Source organism: Serinus canaria, chromosome 5 (assembly GCF_022539315.1).
Source record: "Serinus canaria isolate serCan28SL12 chromosome 5, serCan2020, whole genome shotgun sequence".
Taxonomy (NCBI): Eukaryota; Metazoa; Chordata; class Aves; order Passeriformes; family Fringillidae; genus Serinus; species Serinus canaria.
Window position 1 is genome coordinate 26,557,083 of NC_066319.1, and position 22,621 is coordinate 26,579,703.

The 22,621-nt window shown below is 38.8% G+C and overlaps 1 protein-coding gene across 4 annotated transcripts; it reads left to right on the forward strand.

Annotated features, from left to right (window-relative positions):
• Positions 1-910: 910 nt before the first annotated feature.
• On the forward strand, positions 911-19,917 carry TMEM62 (transmembrane protein 62). Of its 4 annotated transcripts, XM_030240628.2 has the most exons (14): positions 927-1,126; positions 4,930-5,041; positions 5,931-6,068; positions 7,139-7,184; positions 8,390-8,531; positions 8,725-8,849; positions 8,983-9,105; positions 9,952-10,107; positions 11,592-11,751; positions 13,430-13,543; positions 14,537-14,621; positions 16,143-16,247; positions 16,988-17,106; positions 17,991-19,917. In XM_030240628.2, exons 1-14 carry the CDS (start codon positions 965-967, stop codon positions 18,315-18,317), a joined length of 1,914 nt encoding a protein of 637 aa, XP_030096488.2. In that variant the 5' UTR covers positions 927-964; the 3' UTR covers positions 18,318-19,917. The 4 variants fall into 4 exon arrangements, with proteins under 4 accessions (XP_050831490.1, XP_030096488.2, XP_050831489.1 ...); XM_050975533.1 differs by lacking the exons at positions 7,139-7,184; positions 8,390-8,531 and having other exon boundaries at positions 911-1,126; positions 9,062-9,105; XM_050975532.1 differs by lacking the exons at positions 927-1,126; positions 4,930-5,041; positions 8,390-8,531 and having other exon boundaries at positions 5,978-6,068.
• The last annotated feature ends 2,704 nt before the right edge of the window (positions 19,918-22,621 follow it).

Here is a 22,621-nt window from a genome sequence, read left to right on the forward strand (position 1 = left end):
ATTTCTTCAGGGTGTTTTTTTGGAGGGAAGAGTACACAAGCAAGATGAAAGGCAGCTGAAAAAAAAATAAACCAAACATACATGAAGTCCTGCAAAAGAGTAACTAAATTATGAAGAACATCTAAAAAGATGTGTCTTATATTAATGCAGTCTAATTGATCTGAAAATGTTTTTTCTTGAACAATCAATGCTAATCATTATCAATGCTACAAATTAAATCTTTGTCCTATGACAAATTATACGAGGAAAATATAATTACAATTAAACAATACTGAATTAGAAACTTCCAATACCTGAAGTTGAGAATATTATGTTAAATAACAAAGAGTGATGTGAAGTGACAGAAGCTTTTTTACCTAAACTCATAGTTTAATATGGGAAGAAAAAATATCAACCACAAATGGGCAGCAGTTAGTAAACTCAGTTGATAGCAAAGAATAACTTAGCAATTATGAAACTGTGCAGTTGCTATAGGAAGTTTTAAAATGGTTTGTATAAATATATATTAAAAAATATTCAAAATACCATAAAAAGACTTTTGTAAGGAGCAAAACAGGTCAACTGCCTAGATTTCCGAGCAGGTGGAATTATAATACCGTCAGGAGAAAAAGCGAAAGTTTACATGCTGTATTTGTAAGGAAGCAGGATGAGAGACGGATCTCTTCGTACGCCTGGGTTTCGTTCCGCTTTAACCTAGGCATTTCCAGGCACTCCTGCGGCTGGAGGGGAAAGCGGGAACGCTCAGGGCCCAGGCAGCGGGGGGAGAGCAGGGATTCCCCGGCCTCGCCGGATAAAACCTCCAGCACAAGGGGAGCGCCCACCCCCGGCCCCGCTGGCATCGGTGCTCCGAGCCGAGCGCGGCGGAGCGCGGGGCGGCCCGGCCGCCGCAGAGGTGGACACGGAAGTGCCGGGGCTGGCGGCGCAGGGCTCGCCCGGGGCGGGCGCGGTGGCGGCGCGGCGCGGGATGCTGGGGCTGGCGGCGGGGCTGCTGGCGGCGGCGGCCGTGGCGCTGCTGCTGGACTGCTACGGGCCGCCGGGAGCGCTGCCGGCCCCGGGGCAGCGCCGCCGCTGGGCCCCGCAGCCCGCGCCGGGGTCGGCCGCCGCCAGCCTGCTCTGGGTCGTGCAGGTGAGCGGGGCCGGGCGGCCGAGGGGCGGCCGAGCCGCGGGCACGGCGGAGGCGCGCAGTCTAGCCCGGTTACAGGCGTTCGGCCAGGCTGTCCGAAAGGTCGCGTTGAGGAATATGTTCAGTGCCGGCAGCTCGGAGTGCAGCTGCAGGGCGAGCTGCAGGCTGAGTTCTGCAGGGCGGGAGCCTGAGGGGAAAGGCCGGGACCTGCCAAACCCTTCACACAGCGGAGGGCACACGGCACGGGGATCTGTGGCCCGGCCAAGGGACCAGAAACCCAGAGACGGCAGGAGCTCATGACCCCCAGACTTGCCTGTTCTCAGACTGTGAGGGTATAAAAGCCCGGGGATTCCTTTCTTTGGGGCACCTTCTCAGAGGTACCCAAGTCACACTGTTATTTTGTTAATTACTGCACCAAGATTAAATTATTTTAATGATCCCGAAGTCTGAGACCCTGCTATGGGAAACCTGGGGCTGAGCTGGCAAGGAAATCTGGTCTGACTGTGAGTCTGGGGGTGTAGCTGTGAAGGGGCCTCCGTCCCAGGTGGTGTGAGTGGCTGCCAGAGCAGCTCCTCGATGGTCGCACAGAGACGTTTCCTTATCCCACAGACAGATGTGTGTAGTGGAAGCAGGTAATTAAAAATCACCTAATTATTACACTACCCTATATATTGCATCATTACTTGATGTGGTATTATCTAATATCCTGAGGAGAAGTGCAGGCTCTGCCTGTCCCTTTCCCCATCCAAAACCTCAGAAAAGTTGTGTGGCTGAGAAAATAGCTTTACTGATTTATAGCAGTAGAAGGCACTGTATTCAGAAGGTTGAATCTACACAGCTTTGTTTCCAGGTTAAACATAAAATCCAGGCTGAGTGGCATAGTCCTGGAAGCAAATTGTCACGTCTTAGGACTGCTGTGGCCTCTTCTGACTCTTCTCCCCAGAGCATTCCCAAAGCACTTAGTGTAGAACTAGCCACAAAGATGTTTACATATTCGTAGTTAATCTATGGCTGAAATGTTCCAGGGATTGCTGTGCATTTCCTTCTAACAAATAGCTGCTTTTACTGTTTTGTTTTTATTCTCAATCTCAAAAACACTTTGCCTGACTTTATTAGCTGCAGGCAGTGATCTTAGTGGACAAGTTGGCATATATTTGGTCCTTTGGTTCTCTCTAATTGGTGGTGTAATTTTTTTTCAGTAATTTTTCCTTAAGTGACTTAAGGCTTATTTTTACTGTAGAGTACAGGTATCAAGAGATATGCTTGATATAATGTAAGGAAAGCAGCCCCTGTCCTGAGCTGCTGTCTTGTGTGAAGAGTCCGATACAGCAGCATATAGCAGCTGCTGAGCTATACTGACAAGCAGCATGCACAGGCCCATGTTTCTCTTGCTATGTTCTCTGGTTGTGTCACTTCAAGTGGAGTTCTCCCTAGGATAGATCACAGCACAGCTAATTTGAGACTTGGCTTTATTTTCAAGTGGTTATGTTCTCTTTCAGACGTGCCCTTTAACAGCTGCTTTATCATTGACCTAACTTGGAAACTAACCGAGCACCAAATCCAGCCTTGTGCCTGATGATGTTATGGGAACCAGGCTTCAGGCTCCCTGGTGATTGCATAGGTCTAGCCTAGGTCACTGAATAGAGTTCAAAATGGTCGGTTCTGCCCCCAGCAGTTCCTGCCTTGTTTTTCTTCCCATGCACAGGACTCTCTTCTTAAAGGAACTAAATCACAGTCTTTCTACTTTAATCTTCTATGAATGGCTTATCCATCTTTATTGTAGCAGAATTTCCTTTCTTACCCGCTGCAAAAGAGACACTCTAGTTCAGTATTTGGCAAGCATTTAATTATTTCTTCTGTTTCTGTCAGCTGGAAGCATTCTACTCTTGCTCTAGACCTTGTAATTCTCCCTCAACGCCTGCCTCTCCTGAACCACATCTTTGCTAGATAAGGAATGTTGACAGTGATTTCTCCTCACCCCTAAATCTCTTCCAACCCATTTTAATGAAAGTAACTGCCTGTGTTGCAATGAGAGGCCAAGTATCCACATCAATCAGGGAGGGGAAAGAGCAGCAAATGGGCTTTCACCTACATTTTGGAAAGTAAATAAGAGCATTTCAAGCTTTTAATCTTGCCCACTGTCTTTTTATTGGGATAGCATCTGAAATTAATTTAAAATTAAAAAAAAAAAAAAGAAAGGAAGAAGCTCCATTTCTGAGATCTTCATATGTCATGGCTGTTAATGATGAAAGAAACTTAGTCCCAGCTCTCAGAAGTCCCAGGACACTGTAACTCTTAGAAATTACAAGTTGAAACCTTTTAAAAATCTGAAACTCATGGGGAAGAAAAGTGGGAAGGTCATTGTAGGAAATGAGGCTTCCGAACCACTCTCTGTAAGGCTGGAAATTTACATTTGCTGTAGTTACTGGAAGAGCATGAGTAAGGCTTTTTGTAAGACTGTTTTTTCTCAAGAATGAAAACTGTAGATGTTTTGATTTTCTCTGTTTGATTGCTGAGATAAATTAATTGGAAATCTACAGGCTGAAAAGAAGCACAGCGAGTTTTATCTTTGTCAATGATTAAATGAGGTTTGATATATCGAGGTAGTTTTGTTGTGCTCTTTGCCTCACACTAGTTTGAATGCATCAATGATAATGAAGATAAAGTTATATCTTAAAGTGTTTGCCTTTTTTAGCATGCAGTTCTGATCTAGGCAAAAATTCCATGTCATTCCGAATGGGGAGTTTTCCTAAGCAGAATTAAAAAACTGTATTCAAGTAATATTTTCTTCATATACAGATGACTGAATAAGTAGAAGTAAAAAAATTTTCTCCTAGATAGTTTAACTGGATTTTTCAAAAACTACAAGCTCTACAAGAACAGGTTTATTAAACTGAATGTAAAAGTTAATGTTTTTCTTTCCAAGTGATATTGTCAGATGAGCATTTGCTTACTGCTTTTTGAGCATCAAATACCATTTGTTCAAACCAAGGAGGACAATTAATTAATTGATTGACTGAAGCAAAATGGAAAGTGGAAAAGTGGAATTGAAGCCATTCACACAAGGGGTTTTGTTTTGTTATTTTTTTTGGTACAGTACTGAAAAGCCACAATGTAAAAAAATAGAAAAATCTTACATTTCTTATTCTACCCAAACTGCTCTTCTGATGTGAGGGCTTTGACTGATTCAGAAATGAACAGCATCTTTTACAGTTACATACAAGTCATATCATAATTTCTTAGGCAATCTTTGCCTTCTTAAAGGCACATGGAGTGGGATCTAAACACACTTGTTTGATCCATTAAAATGCTTGGATAGAATGTTAAAAATCCTTCCACTTGGCTACTGGAAATGTCACACCAGGTACAAAATGAATTTTCAGTACATTTCAAGTTCTAGGTAGCTTTAACCTATTGCTTTGCAGAACTACTTTGTATTCTTACTTGCAGCAAAACCACTGTATTGCACAGAAACTCCCAGAATTTGAAAGGCAACAGGCCACTTGCAGTCATCACAATTTACTGTGGATACCTAAGTATTTCCTCATCCTTTTGTATGCTCTTAGTTTTAAGGAAATTTTCTTGATGTAAATGGGATCTTAGGGGTTAGAGTTGCAATATATTTGCTTGTTCTGCTTTCCTTCTCCCCTAGTCACCCACTTCTGTTTCTCCCTGTATCCCTTACACTGACCTGAATCATTGTGACCGATCTTATGTTGCGTTGTTATGTATACTTGGCTTTGCAGAACAGCCTGGGTAGCAATAACCCTCTACCTGGGACAGTGTTTCACTCTTCTTTTTTGCAGGTGTCAGATATTCATATGAGCAAATTTCGGGATCCCAAACGAGCTCCTGACTTTGAAAAATTCTGTTCTGAAACAATTGATATAATTCAGCCAGCACTTGTTCTAGCAACAGGTAAGCAATTGAAAAGTGTGAATTTCCTGTTGAGTGTACTGTCAAAGGAACAGCAAATAGGCAAAATTCTGGGATCTCAAGAAAGAACTTTAAACATATCTTAAGCAATAAAAATTGAATTGCAACTGAAGAGGGATTGCTAGAAGCTGAAAAGAATAACTTCTCAGCAAGGGAATTAATTATTCTTTTCTTCAGCATTCAGCTTCTTCAGTGAGTTTGGTGTGTTCTATATGTTACAGACACAATCACACAAAATAGCTATTGTTTTCCCAGAAGGTGTTGCTGCATCTTAGCCCTTGCTAGCAGCCACCTTCCCTCTTGTCCTGGTCATGATTTTACATTCTTTGTGTTTGAAGTTACGGAAGTGAGCAATGTCTGTGATGAGCCATTAGGTTACAGTTCCTCTCTCAGAACAATCCCTGCTCATTTGTATGAAATTCAGCGGTGAATTAATGTAAGATATTATTGCTGGTTTCCACTTGAACATGTCATACCAAGAGAGGTGAAATAAGCCTTGCCACTTCATTTGACAGCTTGCTATTGAAATAGATTAAGTTTTTACAAGAAAATCTAAAAGACTTGGAGGTGTTACTGTATGCAAGACTTTAGAATCTTAATGCTAAACCTGGAGTTTTGTTTCTACAGAGAGTTATTTACCTAATTAGTGAAAGTGCTGCAGTGATGTGGTCAGTAGATGTCTGATGAGGCTGCTGCATCTGCATTAGAAGGTGTTTACCCCGATCATGTGTACCAGGTACAGAAATATGCAGATTGCACCCAGGCCTGCAGCCACTTAGACTTGGAGGCAGGGATGGCAGGCTTGTCTAGTTACAGTATTTGTATAAGCTGTGTAGGCCTCTAGTTATATCTCACCTTTGTACAATCTCAGGTGATCTGACAGATGCTAAGACAAGAGATAAACTGGGATCTGAGCAGGTGGAAGATGAATGGAAAACTTATCAGTCCATCCTGAAAAGATCAAGGGTCATGGAAAAAACCAAGTGGATAGACATCAAAGGGAATCACGGTAAGAAGAAAATGAAAAATTTCTGTCTTTCCTGTGATTGCAGATCACAGAATATAGAGGCAAAGTGTTAGTACTCACTAGTGTGTTAGTATTCATGAATCAGTAGGAGGGCTTGCCATCCACATGTCTACTGAGGACACACTTTGTTTACAAGCTCTTACTGGAGTGAGTTTTAGTACCAGAGAAGAAAGAGTCTTTTACCTGACAAGTAGTAGAACATGACTTCAGATGTTAGTTTCCACATCATTATTTTATATACCACATTATTTAATGGAGGGGCAAATTGGAATCTTACCATACTGAAGAAATGGTTTCAATTTACCTTTCATAGACTTCCCCCTCAGGTTTAAGTTTAAAAGGTGTCATATGTCCAGCAGCTAAAGGAAATTTGGTTTCTTTTGAATAGAAGTGTGTTATGGGAGTTTAGATCCACCAGCTGTTGCCACACTGTAAACATTTAAACACAAGCTGACAATCATGTAGGCTGTATCAACAGGCTGTACAGGAAGCTGCCCTGTGGGGAAAATAGTGCATGCTTTGTCATATATACTCATTTTCCTATTAGGCTTCTGTTAGCAGCACAGAATGGAGAAGTGGAGCTGTGGAGCACAGAATGGAGAAGTGGAGCTGTTGCAGCACAGACCTCCCCAAGCTGATGTCTGTTCTATACACACTATTCTCTCGATGAGATGTTATGACTACTTTATTTTCCATGAAGGAGTTAAGTCATACTTACAGAATGTGCACCCAGTCCAAAAAAGCTCTTGAAAAGTTCTGTGGTCAAAATGGAGACAGGTTTAGTTTTTGGCTGCTAAATAACAATTTATATTCCCACAATGCCTTTATCTTTGAATTGAAACTTGAATGAGAAGACTATTGCCATTTAGCTGCACTGAGTATATAATGTGTCCTCTGCACAGTAGGTCTGCTTATCAATCATGCATTTTTTAAAAAGTAGTTCTTCAGCACCTGCTGAGACTGCTTTATCTCAACATTTCCTAGTTAGATACAGGGGCCAATGATCAATTTGACCTGCAAATTTCCTTATTTCCTTTTTTACTCCCTTACAGATTCATTCAACATTCCACGCCTGGATAGTGTTCAGAATTATTACAGGTACTTTTATTTACCATACAGATGCAGCTACATTCGAGGTCAAATTCACTAAACAAGTTATCACATATATGCTTTTTCATTAACTTTCCTATAGCCCAGGATCATATCTACTATTCCCTGTGTCTTTTTGCATTGTCAGTTAGTGGAGCAGAACCAATTGAGAAAATAGAGATTTTTTTTTTTCCAGATTTCTTATCTCTTACCCTTCTGTGTTTTGTAATTGAGTGTGTTAAATCTGCCAATGTCTACAAAATTTTCACTCACACTCTAGGAGAGAGAAGATGGAAGAGTTAAAGGGACTTGTTTTTCCAATATATAAAAAAATAAGTATATTTTAAAATATTAAAATGATAAAAATTGTTTGCAGAAATAAAAATAGAAGCTAGCAAGAACAGTTATTCAGCACCACATTCTGGTGTTCATTTTGCATTAAAATTAAAGAGGGCAATGGGTTGTATTGAAAAGCAATATTTTTACACAAAAACATAGGTTTCTATTATATGTTCACAACATGAGCAGAGGATGAATCCACTGTTACACATACTCAAAGTGGAACTAAATGAAGAAATTTTATTGAATTTGATGATGTTCATAAAGATAGTGCTAACTTAAAAAATATTTTGAAAGGGGTTTTATAGCATTAGAAGTATTGAAAACTTGTTTTTAATATATTGGTTTGTATTCTATTCAGGTCAACCTTTCTAGCAATTTTATTGTTCTGATTGGTGGAGGAACAGGGACATGAACTGATTTCTGGAGGGCTGTGCTCAAATTATACTCATCATCTAAACTCAGGAATGTTTTAGCTTCCACAAATCATACAGGGAATAAAACAAAACTAAAACAACTTAAAAAAAACCCAAGTGCACACAAAATGCCCTCTCCAAAACCCCAAAAGAATTTTTTTTAAAAAACCAACCTAACTTAATGAATTTTAGTGATTCTCAGATTAACTCACAATCATTTTAGTTACAGAATTTAATCCTTAATAGAACAATTTAGGTGGTACTGTTAGTTAAAATGTCATGTCTTTGCCAGTGGAAGGTATATACAACTCCCATCTAGCATAAAGTATCAAAAGCACGTCAGTTTTGTAACTCAGAAATAGTGAAATTAGCTGTTGTCAATGGAAAGAGAGAAAGTAATGTATGTTTGTCATGGCTACAAGCTTTCCTAACAGCAGTATTTCCATCTTATTTTGTTAGGAAATACTCTGCCTGGCGTAAAGATGGCTCTTTCCATTACATCCACACTACCTCTTTTGGGAACTATTCATTCATCTGCGTGGATGCCACACTGAGCCCAGGCCCTAAGAGACCCTATAATTTTTTTGGGATTTTAAACATGGTATTGTATAAGTCCTTGCATTCCATTTTGCTGGCTGTTTTATTTCTGTAGCGGTTTGTTTGGAGGCTTGGGGTTTTTTGAATATAGAAAAATTGTTTGAAAGATTTGTGTTCATCTGTAAGAGTGTTAACATTTTTAAGTTATAATGCACGTGAGACATTTATTTGAGGGATTTGTCACCTGCCTGTTTCAGAATCAAATGGCAGAGCTGTCTCTGATGGCAACAGAAAGCCTACACAGCAACCATACTATCTGGTTTGGCCACTACCCCACCTCAACTATCATCTCCCCATCCCCTGGAATACGAACACTAATGAGGTAAGATCTTCTTACCCTCTGTGTTTTCAGCATGAAGTACATTTCTTGCCTGTCTTCACATGCTCATCTCTCACTTTTCAGGTTTTCTGCAGTGATATTTCCTTCCCACCCAAATAACCACAATTCTTGTTAGTTCTGCCACAGCCTATTTATGTGGACATCTCCATACAATGGGTGGGCTGATGCCAGTCTTGCACAGTCAACACCATGGTGGCACTCTGGAACTTGAATTGGGAGACTGGATGGATAATAGGAGGTAAGAAAAGCCCATATGAGCAAATTATTATATGAAACCTACCTTGCTGTACTGTGATTCCCTTTTATGCTGTGTGGTGCATTTGAAAGAATCTGAGATCAGCCTGACTGGTTATTATGATTGGTGCTTTGGAAAAAAAGGCCTTGTGTGTATGTTTGGGATTTCCCCCCATATCAACAGTGTGCTAATAAATTAAAATTTTTAAATTAATTCTTGATATTTAAAAACTGAAAAGGGGACATCTAAATGTAAATCCAGGTAGTTTGTTTAGTATTCAAATGTAGACAAATAAATTGTAGTAAAATTCAGCATCACTACTTCAAAATACACATGCCCTGCAGTAGCTGTTAGAATTCTTGACACAGAAATAGTCCACCTTAGAAATGTTACCTTACTTGCATATCAAAAACTGTCTGATGCTATGTGTAGTGTATAGTAGTATATTAGCTTTTATTCTGCAGTAATCCAAAGAAAGATACTGGTATGATACAGGGGAAGAGCACACTGGGGTCGTTGTCCTGAACTAGAGTACCTACACAGACACTGTGAAAATGAACATTATATTTGAGTTCTTTAATGTAATGTTCATCTATCTGATTCCTGTGCAAAATTCCATAGATCTTCACACTTGGAACTTTGAGTACTGCTTCCATGATTTATAATAAAATTAACCTCATCAGAGGTAAGCAACTGTACAGTTAATGTAGCAGAGTTGGAAAATATAAGATCAACTACAGAAGAGAATAAATGGAAAGTAAAGCCAGGTTCTTTAGGAACTTAAGAAGCATGGAAATCAGCTGTTCACAAAGCAGTTAGTATTGACAATATTTTTTCCTTTCATTATAGATACAGGATCCTCGCGTTTGATCATGACCTCCTCAGCTTTGCAGATCTTAACTTTGAAGAGTGGCCTGTAGTTCTCATCACCAATCCCAAATCCTTCCTCTACAGCAGTTCTACTCATGAGCCACTAGTCAAAATTCTTTATTCCACTCATATCAGGTACCCTGTCATGTCTTGACTTCACAGTATTTAATTATATTTATATGTATATACACACACAAAACCTTTTTTTTTAAAATGTGTGTCTACTGTTCTCAGAATTCACTTTTCTCTGGAAGATTGTTCCTGAGAGCTTGCTTTGTATCATATCTGTGATAAAAAGATGGGGTAGTAGTAATTCATGTTTGTTTTATTTATGCAGTTATTTCCCCTGAGGTCAAACGAACTTTATGTAACCAAAGCTGATCAATTAATATATAATTAAAATATATTAATATGTAATCAATATGCATAGATTATTATGTAATCTGTGTTGTTTATGTCACATATTCACATCAACTCTGCTAATTTCAGGATTTTGTCTATGTATTTTTCTAAATGTTTTCTCTATTCACTTCAGACTTCTTAGCTTTGTCTTTTCAATTCTACATCCTTTATATACTAAAAACATGAGAAGCATCTGGCAATTTTCATATTAATTTTAAATTTCTCAATATTTCCATTTTTACCTTATCTATTTAATTTTTACATTTATATTTCAGATTTTCAGGCCCTTTTCAGCATTTTATATTTGCTGTAAGACTAATCTGCTTGAAATACTGCATACACAGGTTACAATAAAAGAAGTTTGTCATACTTTTCAGTTAGGGAACAGTATCCTACTAGATGTCCTAGTTACTTTCCACTTTCCTATTCAGAACCTTATCTGAACATTCTTATGATTATATTAAATGTATGAACTGGTAGAATTATTCACCATAACTGTTAGAAACAACTTCATTTGACTAAAACATGCTCTGTAATGCCATTCATATTACCAGAAATGAAAGGAATTCCATGTGCAGTATTTCGAGTCTGTATTAGTGTCACGGCTTCTGTGAATGTAACGCCACTGCCAAGTGGCAATACATTTGTTGGTATCTGAGATCTGTAATATCAGTCTTGCATTCCACTCCATTTGTCCTAAATGCAGTAACATACTCTGAGAGGTTGCATTGTGACTAGCAAAAAGAAAAGAAGAAGGAAAAAAAGAAGGGAAAAAACCCCACTCCCAACAACAACGGGCTTTAGAGAGAGAGGGCCTGGCAATTTTTTTTATGAAGCCATCTACAACTGTTTGGTTATGTGTCTATGTGTGCTGGAGGATACATCCCACTCGTGTTAGCAAATGTTTCGAAGCAAGAGTTCTAAAATTATTTCTGCCAAGGCCGTACAACTTCAGCCATCTTTTTGTCCGTTCCACAGCCAGTTTTCTATCCTGTTCTTTTGTGTAGTGCCATACAGAACTAATTTTTCTTTAACTGTAGGAAAAACCTACCATGTTACTCTTAGCCTACAGATATTTCACTGTTGTAATTTCTAAATCTTTGGAACTCTTTACTACAAGGCAGCCTAACCTTTAGGGACTTTTTCTTAAGGAAGTAATGATATACCTGCAAGTCCAGTAACAAATCTGTTTCTTTTGCTCTTTATTTACTCCTTAGAATTCTGGCATTCTCTCCTTCTGTCATTATCTCTGTCAAAGTGTACATAGATGGAGTTTACCTGGGGAATGCATATCAGGTGTCTGGCCCTCTCTATGTGCTGAAGTGGAGCCCACAAAACTACAGTGAAGGGTTCCATCACATAGATGTGACTGTCCAGGTAAGGTGCCTGTTGACTTTCTTTGTATTAATTTTTTTTTCTTTACATGGCTTCTCTATCACCTCCTGCCTCACATAACTAGGAACAAAATACATGATAACAGACTTACTTTCATATTTGTCTGATTACAAAACCCAAAGGAATAAATATTGACTGCTAAGTACCAAAATATTCATAAAGCTGCTGGAATAAAGAAAGAAATATTATTTTTCATAAGAAGTAAAATAAGATGTGACAGAAGTGCAAACTTGAATTGAAATTGGCCAGAGATATCAAAAATTACAAGAAAGGGTTCTAAAGGAATATAAACAACAAGCAGAAACAGAAGGAAAATACTGGCCAGGTGTTAAACAGTAGAAGTGAGTTAGTCACCAACAGCTCTGACAAGGCAGAGGTTCTCAGCACTTTCTTCATTTCTGTCTGTACTAGCAGTGTTGGGCCTCAGGCTTTGGAAACAAGGATCAAGGTTGATGCAAACAGAGATCCAGTGTCAATGAAAAAAGAGTGAGAGCTGGCACAGAAGCTTGATCCTACCGATCAATGGCCCCTGACAGTTTCCACTCCAGAGTGTTGAGAGACCTGGTTGACGTCTTTGTGAGGCCACTCTCCATAGTCTTGGAGAAGTTGTGGAGATCAGGGGGCATCCCAGAAGACTGGCAGAAGGCTAATGCCTCTCTTGTCTATAAGAAGAGCTTAAGGGAGGACCCAGGAAATTATAGGCCCCTTAGTCTTATTTCAGTCCCTGGGAAAATTAGGAAATAAACCCTTGTGGGGGGCTTTTTCAAGTCAGATGAAGTACATGACTGGGAAGAGCCAACACAGATTAACCAAGGGCAAATTGTGGGCCAAGAAGAACATTATGAAGTTCATAAAGGAAAAGTGTAAGGACTTGCACCTGGGAAAACATAATCCAGGAGTGCAGCACAGGCTGTGATCTGCCTGGCTGGGGAGCAGCTCTGTGAAAAGGGACTTCAGCATCCTGGTGGACCATAAGGTCAGTGTGAATGAACAGTGTGCTGGTGCAGCAGAGAAAATCTACTGGATGCTGGGGTGCATCCACAAGGGCATCACCAGCCAAGACATGTCACTGTCCTGCTCTACTGAGTGCTTGCCAGGCCACATTTGGAACACTGTGCTCAAACTGTTGAATAAATGACAATAAACAATAAACAAATGTTTGTTTATGTATATAGATTTATGGCCATACACCAGAAATTAAGCACAACAAAATTTGAAAATATTTTAATCTGGGTTATTACCTAGAATTGAACTTTAAGATATATATGGGTAGAACATTTTTATTATGTTCTAACTCTGGGAATTGCTGAATTTCCTCTTAGGGTTCAGATGAAGCTAAGGCAGAGATTAGGAGAAGAGTCTTAGATTTTTCAGTCATTGCACTGCAGGACATTTGGGAGACAGTAAACAGTCACAGTCCTCTCTAAGTTGCTGAATCTCTGACAGGCCCTTCTTCATATGTAGCACTTTCAGAATATGATTTTATAATCACCAGTTTACTTGAAACTGCAGAATTGACTTTAAGTAACCCTTTGTAGGTAGAATTTAATGTATACATCAATTGTATCTTTCTAGAAAAGCTGCAATGATAATTAGGAACTTTACTCAACAGTTTTTTGTACCACTGCTATGTAATTGCTCTCATCTTATGTCAATCTAGGATGCTTCAGGAAGAATTGGCACACGGGGCCATTTATTTGGTATGGAAGAAAACCTCTCTCTTAGATTTGACTTTTGGTCATCTGTTATTCTTCTCACTGACCATTATGTTCTAGTAAGTACTTTCAGCAAAACAGCTGTTACTCCATGTTGGTTTCCCAATCTGCAGTAGGCATTTTCGTAATTCCTGAGGGAATTCATAGACTTGAATGCAGTTTACTTTTTCCAGATATGACTCTTTTGGAATTCCAAAACAAAGTTTGGAATTCCAAAAAGTTTCTCAAGTTGCACACTTCAACCATAAATGTACAACAATGGTTTATAAATAAAGTTGACATCCTGGATTTAGTCTCAATTATCCATTTTTGGGCGTAAGTGTACACACATTTTGTGTAAGCAAGAAATTGAAAAAGAGCTACTGGAGACAGTAGGAAAAGGAAACCTTAAACTGAAGATAAATTCACTGTGAACTGTTGCAATATGTTTTCTGGAAAGAATGCTGCAAATATTCTCACTGACAGCTGCTGACATTATAACTAGCTGAAGTGGAGGGCAAAATCCCCATTGACTTAGTAAGTTCCAGGTCATATCCAGATGTGTTTAAAGCTCAGTACATGCAAAGAAGGGTGTCATGTCTTAGTAGTCTAGGTGCACTTCTAGAACTACATAAGAAAGTCCACATGACTGTAGTTCTTATCATAATAGGCTCAAAGTTATTATCTTAGGTTTGTTAATCAGTTACACATTCTATACCATGTCTTGAACTTCATTTCTCCTCAGAACAGTGCTCAGACAATGTAGTTACACTTGGAGGTGTAACTACACTTTTTCAATGGATGTGTTTACAAACTGTTTTTTAAAGATTCGGGTCTATTGCTTTCAGACATTGAGCAGAATTCAAGTCAGTACAATACAAATCCTAGAACTTAGAAACTCTTAAGTTTCCTTTTTTACTCTTCACCCTACTCTTCCAAAAAAGGATGACACCAACAAGCTTTGAATATGTGTTTCAGAGAGAATCTTTGCACCATTCTATCAGCATCTGTAAGGCATGCTCCAAGGCTGCAATTATTCCAGGGATGGTTTATAGTCAAAACTGTCTTTTCAGGCTCGAGTGCTCTTTGGACTGACTGTGCTGATTCAGATTACCTTGCTTGTTGTTTTCCGACACCTCCAAAAGCCAGCACTCAAAGGTATCAATTGATCTTTAGCTGTGGTTTTTAAGTAGTTCTGTTTTCCCCTAAACTTTTTACTGTTGACCTGTGTGCTAACAATATGTAAGTAACTGTACTGTTAATCACTATATGCATTGTACATCTGCTTCTGTGGGGTTTGATTGGTTTCTCAGAAGCTGTTGTTTCGCTTTTAAGGGAACCTGGAAAACCTCCAATAGACCAAATAAAGTAAACTAGAAACTTGAGCAGGTATCTGTTTAAACAAAATTTAAGTTGATTAAGTCCAAGGTTTCAATTTAATTTTCTCACAGAAGAATCCAATACATAGAGAATGTTTTGTTTTGTATTTGTTCTGTATGTGTGTTTGTTTCACTACAGTTGTCACAGAATTCTCTCTCGCCTGAGTGGAGAAACAGATTTCCTTTTGCAAAGACAGTATTTTTTAACTTTTGCAAAGAACATAAACAGGATTGGGTCTTTCTCAAAATAATATTAAGGCCATTTCTGTCATAACTTGATACTTTGTTTGTGATACATCTAGTAAATTAAAATTATTACTGTTAAGCTCATGGCTTTTATCCTTTAAACAATCATTTGAACCACACCTTATTAATGAGATTTTTCTGGAAGCCACCTCCCTTCCTATTCATGTCAGTGTTTGTACCTTCCTTTGCACTCCTAATTGTGTAGCATCCTGAGGTAACTACAGCAACTGCTTACATAGAAAAGAATCGGTATTTTCAGTTGCCTTTATGGAACTCAGCAGCTAAATATTAAAAAAGCTGATTCTGTGGTCAGTTTGGTGCATGTGGACCATGATAAATGTTTGACAACTTAGTGAACAAATTTGTTAGAGCTGTTGATTTCCAAAGGTGAAGCTTGCCCTCTAGGGTTTAATTCTTTGTGAGAATAATAGGTGTAAGTCTACAAGCTAACTTTTTAGGAAGGTTCTCTTGATCTGTGAATTTTCTGCTTCAGTTAGAGAGATACTTCTGCTTTTTTCTGCTAACACCACACACTTGTCAGAACAATGTCATTTTAATGCCAAGCCTTAATTTTGCTATCAGATCTCACTAAAGTAGATTTAATCAAAGGAAATCCAACAAATCTAGCTCATGCTGACCCACCTTTCTGGGTTTGCAGAGTTACTGTTTTGATTCTCTTACTTTTAATTTAATACATACTTTCTCCATGTTTTTCATTCTAGCTAACTTCATTTTCTGGGTATAGAATGGTCGTTCAGTATTATTTACATACAGTAAGTGTATTCCTTTAGAATGGCAGGTTCCTCTGCTCTTTTTGATACAGATTGTTATATTTATCGGTTCTTTACTTTCAGTTATCACAGTAATAGTAATGCATTCCTTTGCATTTTTCTGTAGACATACCAAATATTATTTTTATATTCCTTACTTAAAAGAATGAGTAAATAATTTGCAGATTTGTTTCAGAAAGACCAGTATTATATATACTTATATATCTGGGGAGGTGTTGCAAACTGAATTAAGTGTATTTTTCTTAAATGTTGTCTCTGATTAGGAAAGCCGGGATTACTTACTCTGACTTCATATTCTCTTCATGTCTTCAGTAAAACAAACACCTTCTATTACTCAATTCTGGTTCTGAATTTATACACCATTCTGGGTAAGTAGCCTAGAGTACTGGAGGACATAAACTGGTATTTTGAAATTACACATTAGATCCTGATGAAAATTTAGAATTCTGACATCTGGTAGAATGGGGAAAATCTATTTAAGTTACAAAATCTATGTGGAACTTTAAAAGTTTATGTCCAAAGAAACTAAAGTTTATTTGTAAGAGCCGAACTTAGAAGCCCTGAATTAAATAAACACTTAGATTGTTAAATTACTCTGAAAGCAAAGTGAATATTTTTAAATTCAGTTTGGTTTTCACTTATTTTTTGATTGTTAGCATCAGAGCTAACAATCTGAGTTTATTCTCCTCTGATAACATGTTACTGAAATAGCTATTTTCTTGTTAGTGTGTGTAGTATGCATAACACAGAGCAGCCTGCCTATTTTAATTTCTATGCTGAGCCAGGCTGGAATTGTTTGTGACCACATTTTTCATATATCTTACTGTAATTCCAGGAAAACAGCTTTTCTTTTCACCTCTCTCATACTGTATGTGGGGTTGAAAATTGTCACGGAGATGAAACTAATTCAAAAGTATTTTCATTGCATGGCACAATCCCCTGTCATACTGTGGTATCTTCACACTAGACTGCTGTTTGCTGAATATGAAAACATGAGGCTGATTACTCTGGACAAGCAATAAAGTCTCAGGGTACAAAGGGTCGTGTGGGAAAGGGCTGTGTCTCCGTTCTGTTTCCTGATGGTGATGTTTGGTTTCCTCTCTTGCAGGACCATGGTTTGTAGGTGAACTGATAGATGGCCAGATAGGGGCCTGTTTTTCCTTTGGAGTGTTTGTTGGTGGTTCTTTCTTACAGGGCAGTATGACATTTGTGGTTGGGATTTTACAGGTGAGTATTTATAGAATAAAGGCTAAAAACCAGCACTTTTTTACTCAGGGACTTATTTCCATTTTTAAAAATAGATTTAAACTAAGGAGTCTTGGAAGTAGAGAGATTAGTGATCGTGCCTGACTGACTACAAGTGGTCTTTCTTAACTTTCTGCAGATTTAAAGAAAGGAAAGAGGTTGTGCATTATTTTCACAAACTTGTTTTTTTCTCTAATAAAATGTTGCTTTGGACTCCCTGGATATCTGGATTAGAGGTTGTCTCTACAGATTTATAACTCTAAATTTTCAATAAATTTTCTGGTTTTGTCCCTGGCTCACACAATGTAATTAAGCAAAAAATTGAGTGGCCAGGGCAGCCCTTGCAGTGTTAATAACCCTTCAGATCAGTAGGTGTCACTCTCTAAGCACACGAGTCCAGTTTTCCCAGGAGCGGTTTCCCCAATAATCTGAAAGACAAAGTGTCATTCCTTGTCATTTAAGATAGAGGATCAAACCAGCATTGCCTCCTTCTTCATGGCGTCTCCCTTGTACCAGTGGGTTGGGTCAGAGTTAAGCTGACATCCAGACCATCTTGGTTTTGCCATGTTAATTTTTTGCTAAGTCTGGCTCCCTGAATCAGTTCCAGGAACTGTCAGATGTGTGTTAGTGCCTCTTACTGCAAGGGAATGGGCAGGAATGCTTGGCCTGGGACTTGGGCACAGGCAGTCCCAGCTCTATCAGCTGCAGAGTTGTGGAGGTGCATTCTGAGATTCCATCTCTGGGAATCGTACTCAGCCCTTAGAATGGGACAGCTTTATCTGTGTATATGTTTTTAAGCCTTCATAGATGTTACCCAGAACACTTGGCTTGCTTATTGTCATATTTTTCTTTGCTCTTCCTTTCAGATGATGTTTTTCAACCTGCCATTGATGGCCTATCTGTGCTGGTGCCTGCTGCTGCGATGCCAGGGCCACAGCTTCCGTTCCCACATGTGTCACGCCCGACGCCTCGTGGCTGTGCTGGTTCACCTGGCAATGGCCCTGCTCCTGGCCTGGCAGGTCTATTCCTGCTATTTCCTGCAGCGAACATACGGCACCTTGGCGTTTTTCCTGTCCCCAATGAGAACATGGCTGGTGGTACTGACTGCAGTTCTCATTTATAAAACCTGGACACTGAAATCATCAGAGCTCAGAACTTACATAATAGAGATAAAAAACTGTCAAAGCTCCTGAAGTACAATATAAGTACTCCAAATTCTGTCTTAAAAACTCACAAGGTACAACCTTATCATTTTATGATGCTGGAATTCCATACGCCCCGACCATTAGGTGGTAACACCCAAAGCTGCACCTGCACTGCTACAGAACTGTATTAAATAGTAAATGTACAATATGTTATACACACTTTCCTCGTATTATACACCATGCTGTGTAATACATGTTATATAATACAGTTACACATTATACATCAATACAGTCAACTGTGGAATAATCTCATCACTGAGGTTGTCTTAGTGATACAGAGATAGATATGTCAATATGGTTCACAAATGGGAATGTTTGCATATTACTACTGTGAATAGAAAAATACTTTTAACTAATTATTGACTTTTATAATGCTGCAAAATATGAGCATAGGACTTCATGAGCTTCTGGATTTGTGATTCTTTGATTTTTATTTCAGGGTTGTAATGTGTTTTCACATGACCAGACCAATGTCTTTATGAAGTAATAGTGAGTGCAAAGGTGCTGTAGTGGCCTTCACAGTCAGAGTCCTATGCCCATACATGTTTTCAGTTCATAATGCTGTATACAAGCAGATTATATGCTGTGTGTATGTATTTGTGTTCATGTTTACCTGAGCTGTGGCCTATAGCTCTTGCCCTGGGAGTGCTGGCTAACTAACAGGCACACTCTGGAAGGAAGGAGTTTCATTTTCCACTACTAAGGCTGCCACTCCTCCCACCCATGACTGGTGAAAGGACAGTGAATTATCAGTGGTGCTGGGGTTTTCAGCTTCAAAGCAAAGAATGGAGACAATATCCTCAGGATGGGAGAGGCTGTGGAGTAGGAATACTATGGTCTGATGCCTATAAAGTCTGTAATTTCTGTTTTTCTGGGTCTTAGCTGTGTTTCTGGGTCTCAGCTAAATGCACCAAAGAGTGGCCTAAGAAAAGTAGTTTCTTTGTTTTCATTTTTTTCTAAGTTCAAAAATTATAGAACAGTTAGTTACAATAATAAAGAATGCAATGATCCAGAGCCAAGAAAGCTGAGGTGCCTTGATCTGTAAAGATCACTGCGTTGCTTCACAAAGGACCAGCTGTGAGTGGAACATTTAAAATACTTTAGGTAATTTTATAGTAACTTATTTATGGCTTCTCAAGAAAAAAGAGGGCTAATTATTTACAGTCCCTTTGGAAAAAAAACCAGCAGTGACTGTAGAAGAACACAGGAAAATAAATAGGAAGAAAATATTCATTACAACAAGGACTTTTGTTATTTCTATCAGGCAACAGTTTTCCTATTCCTTAATTTCTGTTCCTTAATGATATAGGAAAATAGTAATGTAATACTACTAATAATGTAATGTCTTCAATGTAATAGGAAAAAGAAAGAGCACCCATTTACATGAATTAAATACACTGTTAAGAGAATAAAGAATGTAATTTGTTGCTACAAGTTTGTTTTGCAAAGCTGTTAAAAATCAGAGATGTTGCAAAATTTATTTGTGAGATACAATACTGAAAAATTGATAATAAAATTTCACAATTAAATTACTTTTATGTGATTAGAGAGAATAAGAAGTGGCAAGAATATACTTCATATATTTTGACTTGTTCCCATTGTTAAATATGTTACCCAACCCTTTTACCCTTAGGCTGGCCTCTCCAATAGTGTCTGCACTGCACACACTTGAACCCACTGATTGATTAAACCCCCACACTGAGCATTCCACTGAGCATTCATGCATGGCTTTTGTGGAGACTGATTTTTTTTTTTTTTTTTTTTTTTTTTTAAAGAAGAGGAACAAAAGTGCACTTACCAATCTAGAAAATTCTGGGGGTCCAGGAAAGCTGACACACAACCCCCTCTGGCTTCCTCAAACACCTCTCTGGGGCATTGCAGCACCCCAGCACTGCAGAGGTTTCTTTGGGGTCCCTGATCAAGGGGTCAGTGCATGCTGGAGACCTGTCCCATCTGATTGATTGCTGCCAGGACAGCAGCACCATCCAGCTCTGTGCCTGTGTCACCAAAACTGCTGCTGTCCCAGCTATGGGTTCTCTCACCAGCTCTGCAGGAAGCTGATGGACAGAGAGTTGAGAGGTGCATTTCCTGTGTGTGCAGAGCAGGTGACAGAGCCGGCACATCTGTGGTGCCACTATCCGCTTTTACATATCCCAACCCCTGGAACAACAGCGTCGCCCCTGCAGTCATTGGCTTCACAGTTTCTTGCCTTCATTTAAAGGCACACTACTCTTTTATTTTGCCACCCATGCTCTACAGGAAAGTGGCTGATGGGAGTATATTTTACTATTCTAATGACTAAAGGTTCACGTAAAAGTAAAGCAGCCTTCTTCTTTGGCCTTATTAGGCACAGTTCCTGTGTTATCTCCTTGTTTACTGGATTTATAGAGTCATCCTCCAATGCTTTACACAAAATTTACAGATTTAATGGAGTCATCTTTTTCTCACTTCTCTTTGCTGGAGCCTTGTTTCTTGGTTCCTCCTGTCTACCTTGCAGAGAACAGGGTTCATTACACATATAGCACTCTTATCATCACTCTACCCAGACCTGAGTACAGTAGTAAAACTGAATTTCACTACTTTTTATCTTACTTGAATCTTACTTGATTACTTTGAATCTATACTTCTGGTTGCAAAATTCTGTGTTAGTGTGGCTAAAATATCAGGTCTCATTTCTGCTTCCTTCTGTGCTTTTCCTAAAGTGCTCCAAGTTGTCTCACAAAGTGTTTTCTCAGTTTGAAGCTTATTCCAGCTGCTGCTACCATTTCTAGTTGTGGGATAACACCAATGTGATCTTCTTTTCTCCCCTAGTAATCTATTTATGGATTGTATAAACATTTTGCACTGTGAAGAGAAGCCAGTAAAAAGAAGGGTAGTATAGCAAAAGAGAAGACCGATGTTAGGACTAAGTAATCCAACACTTTCTTCTTCCACAATCAATGCATTAAAATATTGAATGAAGAGATTAAGCTATTTGAAAGGCATCTGCCTTAGGTCTCTTCACTTTTGTAACAATAGCTACTATAAACTGCAGTAAGAAACATTTATGTGTGGGCTGGAAAGGTCTTTTCATGGTGAAGGTGACATTTTGCATGAAACCCTGACATTTAATTGCACAGTTTAGCATTAAAAAAAAAAAAAAACAAAAACAAACCAACCAACCAAAAAAACAGGAAAGGGATGAAAATGAAAGGGAAGAAAGCAAAAGGGAAGGAAATGAAATATGGAGCAGACAACAGCAATACTTCAGCGTACAAAGAGAAATGGGATGGAAATGGGAAAGCACAAGACCAACAAAGCAGAAGATGAGCTTAACCAAAAATAAGGAAAAAAGGTGTCTCTGCCCAATACTGTTTACACTTTATTACCCTTTGCAGATGCTCATTTATAAAGATTGTAGCTGAACTTCCTTACTGTGGTCATGATGTCACATGAAGATAAAAATGCATAAAAGTTCATAGAGAGAAATAGAGCAGTGAAGAGTCCTCAGGAATAGAATGCTATGTGAAGAGGCCCAAGGAACAGAATACTATAAATCCTTATATAGTTAACAACATATTTTTTAAAGAGGCTCAAGCAGAAACTGTAACAGAATATAACATTAAATTGCAAGTTGTTAGCTGATAGAAGGAAAATGTAACTTAGAATTACTTTTGATTACTGTAATACTCAGAGGCATCCCCCCCGCAACCCCCTCCCCAGAAAATTTGTCTGTGTAAATGATAAGATAATGAACTAGAGCCAGATTTGCACATGTGCATTAGGAATTTTGTCATAGGCATCAGTAATTAAGCATGAGTGACTACTAGTCAGTGTTTGTATGACTTCCCTTGACACCTTTTTGAATAAAAGAGTGCACTTGTTTCCTAGAAATTGTGCCAGTGCTCTGTGAGTTCCATGTACGTGGAAAAATTGCTGGATCATGCCAGAAAGTCAAGATGACCTAAAGAGATCAGTAGAGGAACAAAGAAACAAGGACCCCAGCCAATAGGTTCTAAGGGGCCCATCTTAAATCAAGAAGGTAAACAAGATGGTGAACTGCTTTGGCTCAGAAATGGTGTCCTTAGAGAAAAAGTAATTCTGGAAGTGCGAGCTCATGGCCAGGAACTCAAGAAACTCAAAAGATGAGCAGTTAAGCACATGCAGACCTAGTTGGCAAATATGATGCCAGTCAATTATGAGTAAAAATGAATATGTATTAGATAGAGAGAGAGAGGCAAATGGATGTGTTCCAAGATGCCTTTGTGGAATTAATACCCTCGTACCCAAACATGAAATAAACCAAATATCTT